This window comes from Centruroides sculpturatus, unplaced genomic scaffold (genome assembly GCF_000671375.1).
Source record: "Centruroides sculpturatus isolate CEXI.00-Female unplaced genomic scaffold, Cexi_2.0 scaffold360, whole genome shotgun sequence".
Classification (NCBI taxonomy): domain Eukaryota; kingdom Metazoa; phylum Arthropoda; class Arachnida; order Scorpiones; family Buthidae; genus Centruroides; species Centruroides sculpturatus.
In genome coordinates this window covers 402,715-422,939 of record NW_019384584.1, presented here as the reverse complement: position 1 = coordinate 422,939, position 20,225 = coordinate 402,715, and the positions used below count along the sequence as shown (strand labels likewise).

The 20,225-nt window shown below is 28.7% G+C and overlaps 2 protein-coding genes across 3 annotated transcripts in view; one reads left to right on the top strand and one right to left on the bottom strand.

Annotated features, from left to right (window-relative positions):
• The window catches only part of LOC111624546 (tRNA:m(4)X modification enzyme TRM13 homolog), a 49,545-nt gene extending 35,556 nt beyond the window's left edge, over positions 1-13,989 (bottom strand). The window contains exons 1-3 of the mRNA XM_023367422.1: positions 13,743-13,989; positions 6,866-6,912; positions 848-914 (exon numbers count right to left, since the gene is read on the bottom strand). Coding sequence (XP_023223190.1) covers positions 848-914; positions 6,866-6,912; positions 13,743-13,871 — 243 coding nt within the window. The 5' untranslated portion in view covers positions 13,872-13,989. The remainder of the gene's footprint in view (positions 1-847; positions 915-6,865; positions 6,913-13,742) is intronic.
• A 2,625-nt stretch (positions 13,990-16,614) lies between these two features.
• On the top strand, positions 16,615-18,464 carry LOC111624543. 2 transcript variants are annotated; one of them, XM_023367417.1, is made up of 5 exons: positions 16,615-16,795; positions 17,322-17,334; positions 17,374-17,546; positions 17,795-17,992; positions 18,365-18,464. In XM_023367417.1, the coding sequence occupies exons 1-5, from the start codon at positions 16,749-16,751 to the stop codon at positions 18,426-18,428; spliced, it is 495 nt and encodes a 164-aa protein (XP_023223185.1). In that variant the 5' UTR covers positions 16,615-16,748; the 3' UTR covers positions 18,429-18,464. The 2 variants fall into 2 exon arrangements, with proteins under 2 accessions (XP_023223185.1, XP_023223186.1); XM_023367418.1 differs by having other exon boundaries at positions 16,618-16,795; positions 17,322-17,546.
• Positions 18,465-20,225: the final 1,761 nt, after the last annotated feature.

Here is a 20,225-nt window from a genome sequence, read left to right as displayed (position 1 = left end):
AAAAAGTTAGGTTTTTAGAGAATCATCATCACAAACTAATGAAGGTTTAGGACATCACATATGGTCCTGATTTTAGAGAATTTATAATTTATAGAACAACAAACTTTCATAGATAAAATTGAACAATTGGTAATTAAAATTGTGAAGGAAGATGTAACTATTAAATAACCAACTAAATTTAAGAATCTATAAAGAAATAAGTAAAGACATAAAAAATTCTATATTTACATAAAAAATTAGTTCATTAATTCCTAAATTAACATTTCCAAAGGGCTTTTAATTTCATCTTCAGGTGTTTCAAACTTCAAATTGAAGAACCAAGTTAAAAAATTAAATTCTAAATTTTCAGTATATTATTTACAAATTGTATATTTTAATATTTGTAACTGCCTAGCCCCGCGTAACAGGGTGCCCACCCTTTATTCTAATGAAGTATAATATGATTAATTATTTCTCGAATATTTTAAAAAATTTAAAAACAAATATACTGTATATAAATACAATAATAAGCATATATAAATATTTCTTGAAAATATTTATTACAAATGATACTGAAAATATATTAAGAATAACATTGTAAGCATTGGAAAAAATTTATATTAAAATTAAAAATAATTTTCTTTAAAAAAGGGAAATTTAATGAATCATACAGAAACACAATATACTAAAATAATTGTTTTTTTTTAATTCATTTACTTATGAAAATAAATTTTATTATTTTTTAAAAATTACTACATTCTTAAAAAATAGTAAAATATTTAAACAATAACTTATTAATCTATTAATTGAACCCTTAATATTTATAAACTATTGAATAAATATTAGCAGAGAAAACAAACTGAATTACAGGTTTTTCTTTTTCCCTTGAATTGCATTTCTTTAAATGTTCTTCTAATCCTTTTACAAAACAAGTACTATTTAAAAAATTAAATTTAAAATCAATATTAACTTAACAATTGAAAAATTAATTTATATTTTATATTTAACACTTTTGCAATAGAATAAAAAATATGATTAAAATCACAATCAAATTTTGAAAGAAACTTATAAATTTTTATATTAAATAAAAATAAATTAACTGAAACATTGAAATTGAAGTAACAAAATTATATAAGATTTTAAATAAATAAATTTTATAAGAAAATTAATTAAATTTGTATAGTTATAAAATGTAATTTAAGAAATTAGATATTTCATAAAAGTTTCAACAATTAAAAATCCCTACTGTGTAATGACAGTTATTGATTAGAAGTTTTAATTACACAAATAAAAATGAAAACTCTAACTATATTTTGCAAAGAAAAATTAATATCTTTTCATAGGTAAGAGACAGACTAACATTCACTTACAATAAAAATTTGAAATAAATTCATTATATATTCTATATCATTAATTAATTTCAGAATATATAGAAGTAACTTCTATGTTTACATAAAAAAATTACTTCATTAATTCCCAAATTNAGTTGAAAAACATTGCTATAATTTAAAAAATGAAGCAAATAAAGCAAAATGGTAATGACTTCATATTTAATTTCAATTTAATTACAATATTGCAAAAAATAATACCCTTGTACATAAATACAGAAAAATATTACACAGTCAAGCTGGGGTAGCTGGTACTATTGTTTTAAAAGGTACTGTACATAACTATTTTTTTTTTGAAATTGAAATTATTTATTGTCGTAGAAGGCTTTCGCCTGTTACAATGGCGTTTTAAAAACGCATATTAACATTTCATTTAATATTATTTTAACAACTTTAAATTTTTCTATTTATTAATCTATTTTACATAACTATTTTAATTGCCAAAATCAACTTTACAGTAATAAAAGAAAAAACAATGGGTTAATTAAATTATAAAGCAAAAAGTTTGAAAAAAAAAATGTTACTAATAATGGAATATTTATATATTTTGAAAATGTTTTGAAATTGCCTTGTGTATCATTCATGTTATGCCCTTCATGTCAAAAAGTATGCTGTGTAATTATTTGTGTTTAATTTTTTTATTAATCTTATTTATTATCAAATAATATGAAAGATCACTTTTATAATTTTAAAATCAAATATTAAAATATTGATAAAAACGTTTTAATTCGTACCTTTTCTTCATTCTTTCCTAGTATTCTGCCATTAATACTTTTCTGATAATAAATCTGCAAATAAAATAAAGATATTATTTGATAAAATATTTAAAGAACTTTTAAATAATTTTAAAATATAATTACACATTATAAATTAGATAAATATATCTATATTATTATTATTAAATATTATTGCATTGAATATTATTATTATTAAAAATTAAAAAATATAATCTTTTTAAAAATTGTATTTTTTTTTTATTCAACAAAGTATGTATTTTTAAGTCAATTCTTTGTATAAAAGCACAGTGTTTTAAACCTATAATAACAAAAAAAATTCAAATATGATTATTATTACTGTTTTATAGAAATCAATGAATCAGTTATAAATTGAATAAAAACAGCAAACTTCCTACATTTGTTCTGCTTTTTGATAATTGAATTTAGAAGCATTCTCTGACATTTATGTTATTGTAAGATGTTCTTTTCTGCTAAACTAGTACAATTGAATATAGTTTGAAATCCTTTAAATATTAATTTTGTATTGTTATAAATGCTTTTTAGTAATTTATATACATAAATTTAAAAAGTTAGGTTTTTAGAGAATCATCATCACAAACTAATGAAGGTTTAGGACATCACATATGGTCCTGATTTTAGAGAATTTATAATTTATAGAACAACAAACTTTCATAGATAAAATTGAACAATTGGTAATTAAAATTGTGAAGGAAGATGTAACTATTAAATAACCAACTAAATTTAAGAATCTATAAAGAAATAAGTAAAGNAGAAATTAGATATTTCATAAAAGTTTCAACAATTAAAAATCCCTACTGTGTAATGACAGTTATTGATTAGAAGTTTTAATTACACAAATAAAAATGAAAACTCTAACTATATTTTGCAAAGAAAAATTAATATCTTTTCATAGGTAAGAGACAGACTAACATTCACTTACAATAAAAATTTGAAATAAATTCATTATATATTCTATATCATTAATTAATTTCAGAATATATAGAAGTAACTTCTATGTTTACATAAAAAAATTACTTCATTAATTCCCAAATTAACATTTTCAAAGTGCTATTAATTTCATCTTCAGGTGTTTCAAACTTCAAATTGAAGAACTAAGTTAAAAAATTAAATTCTGAATATCTTTTTTCTAATAGAATCAAATTTACATTATTATTAAAATCATATATATATTCATATTTGCTAGTGTTATCTCTTTTTTCCTTATTCTCAGATATCTTAAGCTGTATTGGGAAATGATCAAAGGAGTCAATATCTAAGACTGATAGGGTCCTGCAAAATTCAATTATAGTTTCTGAGCACAGCAAATAGTCTATACTTGACCTTCTATTGTGTGATATATAGGTGAACTCTGCCGGAATATCTCCTTCCATTCTTCCATTTAAAATTATTAATAGGTTATTTTGTGCAAATTGCAGTAAGATTTTACCGTCCGAGTTTAGAACTTTATCTTTTGATTGTCTTTTATTCCTAATATTTTCATAGTCTTGGAATACTTTTGTATCTAGATATTCTCCAATTCGTGAGTTAAAGTCTTCACCGATCAACTATAATTGAACCATAGAGGCCCATAGATTTAGATAATTCTGCATTCCTTCAAATATAGGTTTTTTTTTCAACTGATGGAGGTAGATATACTACTATTAACCACAAATATTGGTATTTCCATGAAGTTTTGAGCTCGTTCTGTAATTTTATCGTTACCATTATAGAGTAGTTCGTTATGTTTTGATGTAGAATGCTTCCTAATCTCTTCTTAATTAAAAGTAAAATGCCACTTGAAGGATGACCGAATTTGCTTTTTCAATGTGCTTTGCTCATTAAAATAGTATTTTCTTGTTCCAAGCAGTTTATTTCTGTCATATTCAATATTTGTATAACCAATTGAGGAGAAATTTTAAAGAATAAAATAATAACAATAAAAAACTAAGGAATTCAATATATTATGAACTAATAATATAAAATGTTATGTTATTTAAACTTTTGGTTCTAATATCAAATATGTATATTAAATACCCCCTGTAACAGGCTAACGCCTTATATGTCAATAAACTTGAATTGAATTGAAAAAAATTTACATTATTAATAAGGTCTTGGTTTAATTTTTCTTGTTAATAAACACACTTTTTCTTACAAAAGTTTCTTATCGCATAACACTTTTTCTTATTACGTAACATATCCAAATTTGAAAAAGATGTTTCAAATTTAACATTTTAACTAGCATTCTTTAATTTTAAAGTTTGAATTTCAAACCAATGTTCTGATTTTTCAAATTTCAAATTGTAGAAGATAAAGTTGTCACTATACATTTTATAAATACAAAGTTATAATTAATGCATGAATTTCCAATCTTAGAACATTTCATTTATTTATTCATTTATTTAAATAACACATAATAAGGACAGCTCTTTATACCAATTGGAAAAAAACTGAAAATAGTTAATTTTTTTTAACCATAAATTATTAATAAAATCTATTACTTGACTATTTAACTAAAAACAAAATTTATTTTTATGCTTTTTCTAATTTATTGTGAAATTTTTACTATTGTTTTTATTTGAATATTTATTAATTAAGATAACCAGAAAAAAATTATTGTAAAAGGAGATATTTAAATCTACGAAATAAGTAAAATGAAAACAATAAACAATGATACAAATAGAAATGTAATAAAAGATAAATAATATTACAATAGCAACAAAAATTTAATATTAAAAACTTTTAATTAAAAAAATTAAATTAAAAAGCTAAAAAACAAATTTCATAAAATTATTAATGTGAAAAAAATAAAAATTTAACAAAGAAAAATCAAAAATGTTTTCTATGCCTAATCATAAATTTATTTGTACATCTAAAACAATATAATCATTATAGTTATTTTAACATATGATTTATGTTAATCATATAAACAATTTCAGTTATTTTTACTTTCAACATTCAACAATTTTGTCATAACAACTTTAATCTGTTTTAAATGTTATATTTGTTCTACATACTTTCCATCATAACTCTGTTTTAAGATAAGAAACTAAACTCTTCTTACACACCAGAGGAAAATATACTTTCACACAAAAACCTTCGTAACTCCAGTGATAGTTGCTTTTTACATCAGCGAACGTTTTCGACCCCATCCGGGTCTTCATCAGGCTATGTTTATGAGAAATTCAAATGCGTATGGAACAGAACATTAAAACAAACTTTAAGCAATTCAAAATTTCGAAAAACAAAATTAAGAATAAACACGGAACGTTGCGCACGCGCATCCACTCATTTGCGAAACGGTGAACACAACCAAAATTAGGAAATTCAACAAATCAGTTACGGGGGTGGTTTCCCTCATAACAAAACTTCCACGCGCCCGATATCCCGACTGCATCCCTGGAATTAATGCACATGCCGCGTAAACCTGCTTTATATATTTCAAGAGTCTCCATGGCTCTCAGTTGATCCGTACGATAAGAGATCCTGATCATACGGGCACTTTGTAAGTCAGCTGTGATTCCCGGTTCCGTGGCAACCATTGATAGGGCGGTGGTGTGTTTTTTATTGTCAATATCGTATTTATGCTCCCGAAGCCGTTTGTGAAGGGAGCGTTTGGTTGATCCCACATAAACCAAACGGTTGTTAAATCTGTCATCCCACATGGGGACGGTATATACCCCCGGTGCGTGTTTCAAGTCAATTGCATCTTTTCCGTTGCGAAGCAAGTTGTAAACAGATCTAGGCCTACTGTACGCTATCTTAGTCCTGGTGATGAATGAGATTTCCCTGTATATTTTATCCAGGTGGTGGTTGTATGTTACGATTTTTCTTGCACAACGTTCCGTGTTTATTCTTAATTTTGTTTTTCGAAATTTTGAATAGCTTAAAGTTCGTTTTAATGTTCTGTTCCATACGCATTTGAATTTCTCATAAACATAGCCTGATGAAGACCCAAATGGGGTCAAAAACGTTTGCTGATGTAAAAAGCAAGTATCACTGGAGTTACGAAGGTTTTTGTGTGAAAGTATATCTGTTTTAAGATATCTTTTTCATTACATGGCACCAGATATCTGGTTAGCTTGGGTCTGCAAGTGATCTGAATTTCTACATTTTCTGGTCATGGCTATATATATATACTTAAAATATAAAATAAACAATGGAAATTGAAGAACAAAACTCTGTTTAACACATTGACTGCTAGCAGTCACACTGGAACTGGCATTGTGGTAAGTGTATGCTACAAACCAAAGAAAAGCCACACAAGGCATATTACAGCCATACTAAATCCTGTCAAATTCAAAATTAGACAGTTTTGTGGCAATTCTGGATTTCAAAATATTTTGTCCAGTACCATATTAATATTAATATTATGCATAATTATTTCATTTTCCTTAAATGTAAATAACTGATGATTTAAATTTTTCTAAGGACTTTCAACCACTTAGTCCAAGCATAAATGTTTTTTATATACCTTAAAGATAATTTCAATGCCATGGTAAAAAAGATTTTAAGCTGAAAAGAAATTAAAAAAAGAAATATATACAACAAACATATAAAACATAAATGTTTTAATTTCCTATATACTATTACAATCACATATGTTACTAATATGATCATCATTGTATTAAGAATACTCATTATTATACTACAAACAGATATGTTGTTAATGCCATTTTTAATTAAAGAATGTTTTTCTAAAAGATGTAAAATAAAGATGTTACTTTAGAATCACTCATTTATTTTATTTAATATATACTCAACTGTTTACGATCTAGTGGACAGGGCATTCTTGCAGTTGATTCATTATTCTGAAATAAATAATACAATGAAAATTTAATATATTAAAAAACACACAACTCCTTAAATTAATTTACCAATAAAATCTCTTACACTTTCTTGTAGGATACATAAGCACTTTTAGTGACTCCTTGTAGAAGTCAAGTAATAATAAATTCAAGTGATTCTGAAGATGAGAATACTTCTTGAAGATACTAAGTTAAAAATTTTATTGTTTTATTCCTACAAAGAAGCCTAAAAAGACTTTATTGATAAAAATTTAATTTTTACTAATGCTTAACAATGCTTAAATTAACTTAAAAAATTTAATGTTTCATTAAAGATAATACAGGTATACCTCGACTTATGTCGTTTCGAGTTACGTCGTTCCCGATTATACGTCATTTGTCAAAAAAGTATATGGAAAAATAAAAATCAAGTTTAAGTCATTTTATTCGACTTTACGTCTGTCCGTCACAAATATTCAAGTCGTAATATCACTAGAAAAACGTTTAAAGCACATAAAGTAATATTATAATATATACATTTACAAGTATATACTGTATTTACAGTACATGCATTCGTAAATTTACTTTTTTCTGTACTATAATAAAACTAAAATTTATTTGTTTGTAAGCTTAAAATAGATCCTTATTAACCATATATTTATTAAAAATGCATTAATAAATAAAATACAGAACGGGAATTGGTAATTTATCGTTTAGCCTAGTGACGAGTAGATTCAGAGACAAGTAAATTCGACTTACGTCGTTTTTCGACTTAAGTCGTTCTCCTGGAACCAATTACCGACGTAAGGCGAGGTATACCTGTATATTAATACTTATTGAAAATATTTATACTTAAGCAACATTTTCAAAAAAAAAAAAAAAAATTATATTTAGTTTATATTGTGTAGTCTTTAAACAAATATACAGTAGTGTGTCCATGAAAGTTCTTTATTATTATACAAATTCATAACACAAAAATAAAAGTGCTCTACTGAAATGTAAATTATATATAAAAAATACATCTTTTCATACATTTCCAGCACTTTTTTATAGTTCTAACAAATGTTTTCAGCTTGATTTCAGAACATTCTTCAGGTTAGAAGCTGTTCTAATTAGAAGGAGTTATGCTGTGTTAGAACGGCTTCTGAAAGAAGGCTTGTAATTCAAGCCAAAAATGTTCATTAAAACTATAAAAAGTGCTGAAAATGTATGAAAAGGTGTGTTTTTTATATGTAATTTATAAAAATTCCAGTTTACGGTAGAAAATTTAGACTGAATTGTGATTTATGATAAATGAAAGAACAGCTCAAAAAGTATATTTATTAGAATACATTCAATAAACTTCTGAATTCCATAGACTCCTACAGAATGCTTTTCTAAGTTGGCTATTGAAGGGCAATTGTAATTTTTGTGTTCTGAACACTTCCTATGTTTTAATTTCTGTATCCAAGCATGAAGTGAAGGGATACTGGGTGCTGTCTTTTTGTACTTCCTGCAATACTTTCTTTGCACAGTTATAGTAATTTAATTTTAGTTAACCACAATACACACTGCTTTTTCCTATATTGTTACCCATATTAATTTTGCAAGCTGCTATACAGTTACAGACACTTGTGCTAAAAAACTGAGTTATTCTTTCTTTTACTGGAAACTTTATTTGTTTTTGTGTAATGAATTTGCATAATAATAAAGATCTTTATCAAACATACACCATGTTTAATATATAGTAATTATGATGAAAATACAATAGTTCAGAATTAAATCTACTACTAGTATACTTGCTTACTGGAGTATAAATTCAATAAAAATAAGAACCATTCAACTATCCAGCAAAATTCTTTAATAATTTAAAAACGTTTTCAAACACATTAAGCATTCAGCGTCAGTTATTTCTCCATTTGAAAACATTTTTAAATTATTAAAGAATTTTGCTGGATAGTTGAATGGTTCTTATTTTTATTAAATCTACTACAAATGCTGTATAAGAGTTGGCTATTTAACAGCTATAATAATTATAAATTACAAATAAATTTGACTCTAGAGGGAGGCATTAGACACCATCTCGTATTAAATTTAATAATTATAATTTAATTAAATAATTTTAGATTAAACTGGAAGAAAATTATTTAACATTTATATATTTAACATTATGATGGTTATATCGTAATATTAAATATACTGGAAGAGGAGATCAAACTGGAGGTCCAGGTAGCCTAACTGGCAACACATCCACACAGTAAGAGGCAGCTGTGGGTTTGAGTCCTGCTCTGGGCCAATTCTTTTCTTCCAGTTTAATCTAAAATTATTTAATTAAATTATAATTATTAAATTTAATACAAAATGGCACTTAATGCCTCCCTCTAGGGTAAAATTTATTTGTAATTTATAATTATTATAGCTGTTATATAGCCCAATCTTATATGGCAGTTGTAGTAGATTTATTGTAATGCATCAGGTTTAGTAAAGAAGTTCATAATTAACTTCAATTTTATGCCAGATACAAGATTGCATATTTACATTAACCAGAACAATACATAATGTAAAATGTTAACTATTAATCCAATACATTTGTTTACCTTTTTATTAATAAATATAAATTATTATTAACTCTAAACGTTTCATTGGGCTTCAATTTGAAAAAACTGTAGACCCATAAATTCCTACTGTTGTCCATCCATCTGTCCTTTCTTAATCTCGAGAACAGTGTTAGATAGAGGAAAGTCAAAACCAGATATGGAAAGCTTAGGAGCAGGAGGTTCTGATTAACTACATACGAACTTCTGATCTAAATTGGAAGTCATGTGATTTCAATTAAAAAATTTTCTTTTCAATGGAGTTACATAGATGATTGGTATGACTGTTGTTAATGGGAAAAGTATGATGTACAGGGGCAAGACACTAATTTGAAATGGAATATATATATAGTATTTTAAATTAAATAAATTAAGATATGATAAAAAGTTGCAGCCTGGCATTGTGATGATGTCACAATAAATAACAAGCAGTTATTTATTAATATTATTTGCTTAACATTTAATGGCATCTTAAGCAAAATTTTGATACTTGCTTAAGATTAATAATAAACAATTAGATAGCTTAAAAAGATAATGCTTTTTAGCTAACAAAATATTGTATGTGAATAAGAAAACATTATTATTTATTTATTTTCAAGTACAAAATCTAAACATATATCTGAAATTATTTTTCAGACCTTTGCTTTTTTCAATAATCTACTCTCAATTACTACTTAAGAACATTAATTTCCATTCAAGATCTTATTTTCATTAAGAAAATTATATAATTTACCAACATTACACTTTCTAGGAATCTGAAATTATATTTTTTGAAAAGTTAATCTGCCATAAAACTTAAAAAAGACTGCACTTGTAATAAACCACTGTACAACTACTCAAATCACTAAAATGCAGTAAGATTTTTTAATTCTAAAACATTTTCAGTTGTCTTTATTAACCTTCTTAATAATAATTTATATTTGTTAAATTATCTATAATAAATTGATGTTTTTATTATTGCTTCATTTTTTTTATATAATAAATGTAAAACATAACTTTATTATTTCATTATCTATTTAAATAACATTAAAACTTCACAATTAAACATAAAAACTCATTAATTTTTAACAAAAAATAAAATAAACATTTAAAAATTCATAGAAAAACAAAAAATATTCGAAAATAACTTAATGAGATTTCTGCTGCTGAATATCCTCAACTAATTTGTTAATTCTTGGTTCAATTGTTTGTAATGCTATCCGCATGCAGGCATCTAATTGCAATTGATTGCGTTTTTTTTGTTTTTATATCCACCATAGTTGAGAACCCTTTTTCACACAAATATACATAAATTTAGCATAATTTGGCAGCCCCTGGCAAACTTCTTATGGATCCCTATGGGGCCATGGCCACCCTGTTAAGAAACACTGGTATAGTATAAGTTGGTACTAATATACTACTAACATGCTTAAACAACCGGATATAAGTAATAATACATATTTTTTGTGTGATATAGTATATGTAATATATGAGTTAAGTCATTAGTTTAGTTATTACATATGTTTTTGTTAACTGTACAGTTATGTTTTATGAGCAATGTATTTTATTTTTATTTTATCTTTGTGTTTTTATTTTTATTTGTATATTTATATTTTAATGTACATAGAAGTCTGGCATGCAAATTTAAATTTTTATTGTTCTAAAATGTTAATATTCAAATCACCTTGTTACTGGAATACCTTCCAGCTTTTGTTCTTTTTAAATTGTAATTTGTTTCTTTGTCCTGGAGAAGTTGATAAAGACAACCAGAAACGTTTGAATTAAAAAATTTTACTGCACACCAGTTACAGGCAGTGAAGTTGGGTTAGTTTATCTACTCTGCTGTTATAAATTTCTTTATAAATTTTACTGCATTTTAAAGATCTGATTAGTAGTGTTGTGGTTTAAACTTAGAAGAGTTGTTTTTAAAATACTGTTTAAAACTTTCATGTATTTAATGCTTTAAAAAATAAAAAGCAAAAAGTGCATCAATTTTTTGACTTCATGTAATTTTTAAGAAAAGTATTATAGAAAATTCTATGTGAATTTAAATTTAATCAAAATGATCCAGGATTACTTCAACAAAGTGTCTCAAATGGAAAAATAAAAGACACTAAAAGATCAGGATATTAAATTTGATGGAAGTACACAATCCAATTTGTCTGATGTTTAGAAATAAAGATGTTAAATAACAGTGGAAGAAAAGTTAGTAAGAGTTTTCATCAATGGACAATTCAATCTATTTGTGCTGAAGAGAATTAAATAAAATGAAATAGAATCATATATCTTCACTATTAAAAATGTTTATAATCTACCAGATATATCATGACTCTTACAAATACAGAGTGGTATAAAAGTTAACTGATATTATTTCAAAAATCTCAGTTAAAATAATCTTTAAAATAAATATAATCTTTATTAAAATAATCTTTAGGCCACCACACATACATATACTGTATGTGTATTTTTAAATATAGTAATTTTTAGAATTTAAATTATATATTAATGTTGAGATTATTAAGTGGACTGACTTAGGATGAACTAGCTACTGTGATTACTCAGGTGAATTAATCAATGTATCATTAACAGTGGATGAAGTTATTTAAACTTCACCAACTGTTAAAGATGATTGATTAATTTGGTTGAACTGACAAAGCAATTATCCTTAAATTTGATTTACTTATATTTAAATATTTTTGTGTATAGCTTATTTTATAAATTGAATTAATTACAAAAAGTATGCCAAAAATACAGTTCCACAAAAATGTACAGAAAAAAACTGCAGTATTAAATTATCTTATTACATATAAATTTTTACATAAATAAAATTATACACAATTATTACAAGTCACTATAAATTTAAAATTGTATGATTTAAAAAGGTATTATTAAAAATACATTATGATATTAGCCCATATAAAAACAATACTAATTTAGATGATGGTAAATTATTATTTTTATGGTTATTTTTCTTTTAATCTGTTCTCTGAGAAAGAACAGATTAAGACAGATTAACTTAATCACAGGAAAACTGTTTTGTAATAAGTAAACTATGTGAACGGTTACATTTCAGACCATGGTTCTTTGGACTTTATTGGTCGTCTAGATCAGTATTTTTCAACATTCAGTCCACGAACTGAAGGTTGAAGGACTGAGGATTAGCAGAACTAAAACAGCTTACATGACTCTGAATGGCAGGGATGAGTGCAACATTAAAATCCAAAATGTGCTGCTCCCTTTGGTTTCGAGTTTTAAGTATCTTGGGGACTTTGTTGAGATGAAGAAGCATTGAACTCAGAAGTGTAGCATAGCATTTAATGTGCATGGATGAACTGGAGTAAGCTGAGCAGTGTGTTATGTGACAAGAAAGTTAACTGCAACCTGAAAGGTAAATTGTTCAAATTGGTTGTTAGACCTGCAATGTTATATGGGATCGAGACATGGGCAATAACAAGAGCCCAAGGTGGTGATGAGAATGTTGAGATGATATGTGGAGTGTCAAGGAAGAATAGAATAAGGAACGATTTTATTAGAGGTTCTGTTAAGGTGGGCTCCTTGATCAGGAAGATGCAAGAATGTAGGTTGAGGTGGTTTGGCCATGTAGCATGAAGAAGTGAAGATTATGGATTATGTTGGAAATAGGGTTGGAAAACTGGTAGTAAAAGGAAAGAGGAAAAGAGAAAGACCAAAACTGCATTGGAAAGATAAGGTGGAAGAAGACTTGAACCAGAGGAGACTTAAGAGAGAAGAAGTCCTTGATTGGAAGAAATGGAGGAAACATATTAGAGAAGGAAATGTCAACCTAATATAAACCTGGGAAAAGGCAAAGATGAAGAAGAAGTCCACAGATCAGTGTTGGTCTGCAGAAAAATATTTGACCATACTGAAGCAGACACAGTTGATAACAGGTGACATTTAAATAGTAATCTAGAGTTACTGTACATATTGTGTTAGGTACAGTAACTTCATAAGCATACATAAGCTTAATAAATGAGTATAATTCATATAATTACTTGGTCCATGTAAAATTATCCATGATTTTATCAGTCTACAATGAGAAAACAGTTGAAAAACACTACTCTGGATGTCGATCCGAGTTATGCGATGTCGCTATCGTGTCATTCAGAGCTAGAACCTTGCCAAATTCTTCATTTATTAACTAATTTGTTGTAGTAATAATTTAATAAAAATATGTAAATATCTATAGATTTTTAATATATAATATACTACATACTACACAGTAATCAAATTCTAATAATGATACTAGATTAAAGCAAATTGCAGAGAAAATTACTATCAAACCTGCAATACTTCATCAAATAATGAATGTTCAGGACAAAATTTATGAGACAATACAGGTCTCATTCTGCAATATCTTTTTTTTCGAGTGATATAATAAGCACAATGGTTAGTATTGCTCTCTTCGTTCATTTTAAAATCAAAACAAAATTGTTAACAACTCAAAAGTACAAAGCTATACACGTGGTAAGTAGTACCGGAAAACACGTCATTCACAGTATGTTCAGAACTTGTTTCGGAACGCAACCGAACTGTACAGTTACCTCTAGTTCGTTCATAAACGATAAAGTGCGAGAAATAATATTCTTCACTTTTGTACTTAGTATTTACGAGGTTTAAAAATATCAAAAATTGTCTTTTGAAGTATTCTTCCTTGTTAGAATCTTTGAAAAAATTGAATAATTAGTGATGTCTCATCCGTACACGTTTTATGAACAGCACCTTGGAGGACTCAGATCGTACAGAAATTATTCATGTTTATTTTAATAAAATTAAAAAATTATATTAATCTGACATTGTTTAGAATATTGTTTTAAATTATTATTAATACAATTACAAAAGTATTATTAATTTATATAAATTACGTATCTAGATAAGAATATAAATTACTGAAATAATTAAAATTTGTAAATACAGTGTACTAATGGAATAAGGATATGTGTAGATTGTTATTCACTATACTGATAGAATAATTAAATTTTAAAATATTTAAAATGTAATTAATAAAACAAAACAGCATATTATTATATGTGCTTAAACAACTATATATTATATTACATTTTCATAATTTTTTAATGCTCTTTCCGCCCTGTGGGCACTAAGAGAGCCTCTTTTTGCAGGCCCATTATGGGTTCGGCCAGGGCCACAATGGGGCTATCAGGGACGGGGCCCGACATATCCGAACGGACCACCCCCGAAAGATTCCTGGGGATTTTTCGACCCGTTCAAATTCGAGCCCGGGTCTCCCAAGGCGGTGGGCTGCTACCTTGACCGCTCGGCCATCCGGCCACTAACGTTTTTATAATCCGGCCGTCATATACTATATTTACTATTATCATGGGCATGTGAAGAAAATTTTCCAGGGGATAAAGCTTAGATACAAATAATTACATCAATAATTGTTTTTTTTTATTTAATTATTTGAGTTTTGGGGATTTTCACAAATATATTATAGAATATAGCTGGGGCGCCCTTACATTGGGATAAGTGACCAGTTTTTCGTCTGGGTTGCACTTTTTCCTTATCCCAAGGAGGCCCCAAATTCATGGCTTCAAGCATAATCTGCAAATATAAAATAAACTAATGAACGATATTTGTCAATTGCCCCACGCAACTTCGTCGTATGTTAACCAAAAGCACATTCCGTGTTTTCAAGGCCAGGGTAATCTTGAGTGCAACCAGTGCCGTCTTTTGAGAGCGTTGATCCGTCGTTGAATCATAGAGTTTGAAGCTTCTCGCATGATGCACAATGCCTATTTTTATAGCGTATTCCTCCATTTTTATAGTCTGAAAACGCCGCTGGAATACAGTATTTCATTAATACAAAAAGACAGATAATGAATCTCATGATCGAGGGTGTAAAGTTAAATATCTCAATTCCTTTTACGATTATAATTTGTGGAATTTTTCACTCGATTCCAGGGAGAGAGAAGAGTATCGTTTGCCCCCTCTGCGGTCAAGTAAAAGTAAGTCCAATTTTAGTGTTTCATCTGAACAGGAAAATTTTAATGTTTCTTAATTATTTGCTAAAGATGTATCTGTTTTATGATTCGTAGGTCCACATAAGCTTTTTGATAGAATCCAAGAAAATTATTCCAGAATAGAATTTTTGTTACAGAGATCATTTCAAATATCTTGACTGGGCAATACGCGGTTCTCGATTGGGCCTCTGCAAGTTGTATAAAGTTTAAGAGGCTTTTTGTAACGGAATGACCTTTTCACAGATTAATCAAACAATCTGTTTCATTAACTAAGTAAATAAATACACCGATTATTTCTACTGTGCATATTTACGGTCCGATAGAGATTCATGAAACGAGCTGAACTATACAGCGGAAGATTAACTTTCTGCGACTTTGGTCTTGAGGACCCCAGAAAGTTATATCTTCCTGGTTTTTAAAATTTTTAAATAATAAATTTTATACGTGAAGCAACATTTCGGTAACCATTATTAACTGTTACAAGTATTAAATAAAATTAATGAAGTGAAACATTAATCAAAAATAGGAGCCAAATGGAATAACAGGGCTAACGAGAAGTGTATCTTAGACAATGCGATTATTGCTTTAAAACCAGTGCACTTGTCTTCGCTTGGAATGACAAAATTAACGTATGGTTAGAGTTATAAATTCAAACACTTCTGGTGAGAAAGATTTGCCACAACTTCACAAATGTTCAGCCGATTTTCTATTAAATTAAGCATATAAAAACTTGGAGGGAAATAAAGGAATTTTAGCACGATATTCTTGGTGACATTAAGTATCAGTTTAATTAATATTCAAGTTGCCGACTAAATAGTTATTCGGCGGGTGTGATTCATCAGATTCACGTTACAATACACGCTTTGTTTTATAATTATGTATATGGAATCATTTCTAGAAATGGCCATTAAATAACCATCTCTCCCGATATTACGGTATAAATATCAAGTTGTTGTTGTATTTTCGCCAAGTATTTGCTTTAATTTCGTTTTATATTCCCGTGTAAGGTCTTGGTTAACGCAAAATGTCTATATTTACACGTTTGTATTTCGTGCCGCCATCACGTCAGCACCACCACGTGCATTTTTCGAACCGTCTCTATTCTAACCCCTATCCCCACACCGGTGTGACGTGGCTTTTTAATCTTTATTATACACGCGTCAGATTCTGAAATTATAAAAAAAATCCAAAATTCTTCTTAAATTCCCGCTTTTTTTAACGCGTAACAAACGAATTCAACAATTGATGTTGTTGTTGTTGCGTAGTTTTGCTCTTGGACGAAGAGTGCGATTTGGAAAGCGATTCGAAGATGTTTTTTGATGGTAGAGAGTATCGACCCCTGCCCCATCCTCCTGGGTAAGAGATTTTTTTACATTTCATTACTATTTATTCGGATAAGAAATTGGTTTTAGCAATTAAAGGCTTTAAAGAAAAACTTCCATCTACAATATATAATTAGGCCTAATTAGATTAAATGTAAAGATTGAGACTTTACGATTTTTGTGTCTTCCTGTATTGCTGTATTGCAATAGAGGGCTTTATAAGGCACAGTTCGGGGCCTGGTGTTAAGAAGATAATTTAGGGCTTTTCAATTTACTGTTGTTTAAACGAGTAATCGGGCCTCTTTTATATCACGGATTAGGTCGTTAATATGACGAAATTTACTAAAATTTTAAACCCAACTTCGTTTCAATATGTTCAATATGTCAATTATAATATTCAATATGTCTTTTTTTAAAATAACAGAAAAAGATTTAGACTAGTCGATTTATAAAAGGCCCTTTCCTTCTGTCGAATAAACTTAAAAGCACGGGGATCTAATGTAGTTTGAGAGTAGAATTAAATAGTTATTGTATTGTGAATTTTCTCTTTGCATATTTAGGGAGGGATTGGATGTGGATGTGCGAAGATTCGTCAGTCCACAAAATTTGGATTATGTTAAGTTTCGAGGCAGAAAGTTGAAGAAAGGCCTCTCGAAGCAGTACGAACCCTCGACCGGTGCTTTCGAAGGTTTGGACGTTTTTGAAAATAACATCAAGCCTGCTTATAGAAAAGCTGTGATGAAGGTTCGACCAATCTGTCAGACGGCCTGCCAACGTTTTAACAGGTAAATTACATTACTGTTTGTATGTAATAAACTTGTGTATATTATATGTACGAGCTGTTTAACGAGGGGTTATTCTGAGAAATACGAGGAATCATCGTTTTAATTTTTCGATAAATAGTAATAAGTTTAATAGTTTCTTGCCCTGATGGGAAATTAAAGAAAATGTTTTCCAAGTGTTACCATTTATAAATATTCATCGTAATTCAATTCCAAAATTATATATTTATTGTATTTCTTTCCTTGTTTAGTGAGAGATTGGTCGAAGATGTGGAGGATGAAGGAGTGAACAATAGAGAGAGCGTGATTCCTCCACGAAGCACCAAAGAGAACGAAGACCCGGCAGAGCACGAAGATTGCGTGCAAGATAATCCTGGCCATTCCAGGGATAGAAATACATTGAAGAAAGTCGGGTCGTTCTTTAAGAGCATGTGGAAACCCGTTAAGAGGTAAGATTTTGTACGATTTAGCCTCTGAAATTGGCAATAAATCGAGTGTGGCGCTAAGCCCAAGTATCGATTACGCCAAAAATTTTTATAGCATTAAGATTTGAGTTGGAAATGTTTGCGAATCGCATAACTTTCCCGTATTGTTCGGCGCTGTATCGGCCTATTCGTCCGTGTCATTACTGATTGGATGAAAAGTTGAATTCAAAACGTCACCGAACCAATGAATTAGTAGAAAATTTTCATAATCCAACTTTTGTTCTTTGTAGGTTAACATTTACAGCCTATCGATACAGCGCCGCAATATGTTTTAATGGAATTCAAATGGAGTTATACGTTTTCCAAAAATAATTATACTTCTTTTTCTACATTTAGATCCGTGCAGAAGGTGTGTAAAATGGCCAGAAGTGGAGAATGCGAGTACGTTCGGTTCGAGTAAGGATCTCTTTGCTTCCATCTGTCAAATTCGACAATAAAGATCTGCTCTGTTATTTGCTGGATCTGGGTCGAGTTGGCTAATTGTAAGTGTGTATGGCAACTTTATTGTATTCTACACCAAACACTTGGGAGATTTTACGGTCTGGGTTTATAAATTGACACAACAACTAACCGCGATTTCATAATAACCCGCAATTAATGGCCGGACAACAGAAAAAATGGAAATATTTATATACGGTATTAGCGTGGAAATGTATTATATTTTGATGCGATCGATTTCGATGCGATTACAGAAAAGCCACGTTTGTAGGGTATCGGGCATACATAGCCTGTATATTCCTGTCCAAGTACTCACAATAATACATCCTGGGTATAAGTTGCTGGTCTCTTGACACAGCGAAAGCAATGGTATAAATGAACGTAGAAATTAAATTATCCAGTAATCTTACGTGATTACGCGGACGGGAACATGTTAAAATAATGGAATTGACAATGACATATTTGATACATACATGACACGTGGCAGTATGCAATTAATTGCGGTAAGCAATATCATTTGGCACGTAACTTTATTTCCATTTTAGAAGGAAATAATATTCTTAATTTTGTTTTCATTTAAAAATATTCAAAAAATAACAAAAAGAAATGATAAAGTTTAAAAATTAATAAATAAAATCTAAAAAGCTCCTAAAAATTGCAAAAATAATTTTCAATTTATAAGTAAAAATTAAAATATTGGTTTTTCATTCACTTTTAGATATGGTTTTTTCTGCAAACCATCGATGACTTCTCCTGATTTTGACATCCCGATTGCGTCAATGCCAAGTTCGATTATGACTTCCCAATTTTGACTTTATCCCGGCTGTGTCTCCTTATTATTGTCTTTTAGTCAATTATCATTTACCCGAATTGGTCTACACGAATTTGGACTCTCGATTTATGTCTACTTCACGAATCTGGACTCTCCCGAATTACGTCTACCCCGAATTTGACTCCTCAATTGTGCCTGTACTCGAATTGGACTCTCCCGAATTATGTCAACCCCGGATTTGACTCATGAATGGTGTCTGCACTCGAATATGGACTCTCCCGAATTACGTCTATCTCGAATTTGACTTCAGAATCCTGTCTATATTGGAATTTGGACTCTTCCGGCTTGTGTCTGTGCTCAAATTTGACTCCCAATTTTTGTCATCCCTGGAACTTGGACTCTCCGGAATTGTGTTTTAATTTGTTATTGGAACGACACGCTCAACAAATTGATATTTGTTATTCGGACACTAGTAAAAGGATTAATTGCAAAACAAAGATTTTATACATAAAACGTTTGATAAATTAATTGATTATTAATATATTAATTAATAATTTTAATCTCAATATAAGTTGTTGTATATAATATTTGTAAAACATTAATAGTAATTGTTACGGCCTAATTAAGGCATCCAAGCGATAGTCGAGAGCTCTCGCACACATTGAAATATGTGTTTGGACCTATATAAATGTTATTAAAAGTCTGTTTAAAAATGTCTCGATAAAGAATAAAACTTATGTAATTTGTAAAAACATAATGTTTGCAAAAATAAAACACTTTCTGCAGATCTAATCTTTTTCTGTTCTTTTGTAAGCGCATTCCTTTTAAGAAAGGATAATTTTAGAGAAACAGTTAAAGTGCAAAGGCACACCTGCCACTCCGAGGGTTTTATTTATTTATTTTTTCACTCGCTCCTCTGGGCACTAAGAGGGCCTCTTTATTTAGCAAGCCTGTTGCGGGTTAAGCCAGGCCACGTTAGGCGTTGAT

Coding starts and splice junctions, on each gene's coding strand:
- LOC111624543 (XM_023367418.1), top strand. CDS start 16,749: ATGTTTTTTGATGGTAGAGAGTATCGACCCCTGCCCCATCCTCCTGG. Junction 16,796..17,321: donor CCCCTGCCCCATCCTCCTGG/GTAAGAGATTTT, acceptor TTGCATATTTAG/GGAGGGATTGGATGTGGATG. Junction 17,547..17,794: donor GCCTGCCAACGTTTTAACAG/GTAAATTACATT, acceptor TTCCTTGTTTAG/TGAGAGATTGGTCGAAGATG.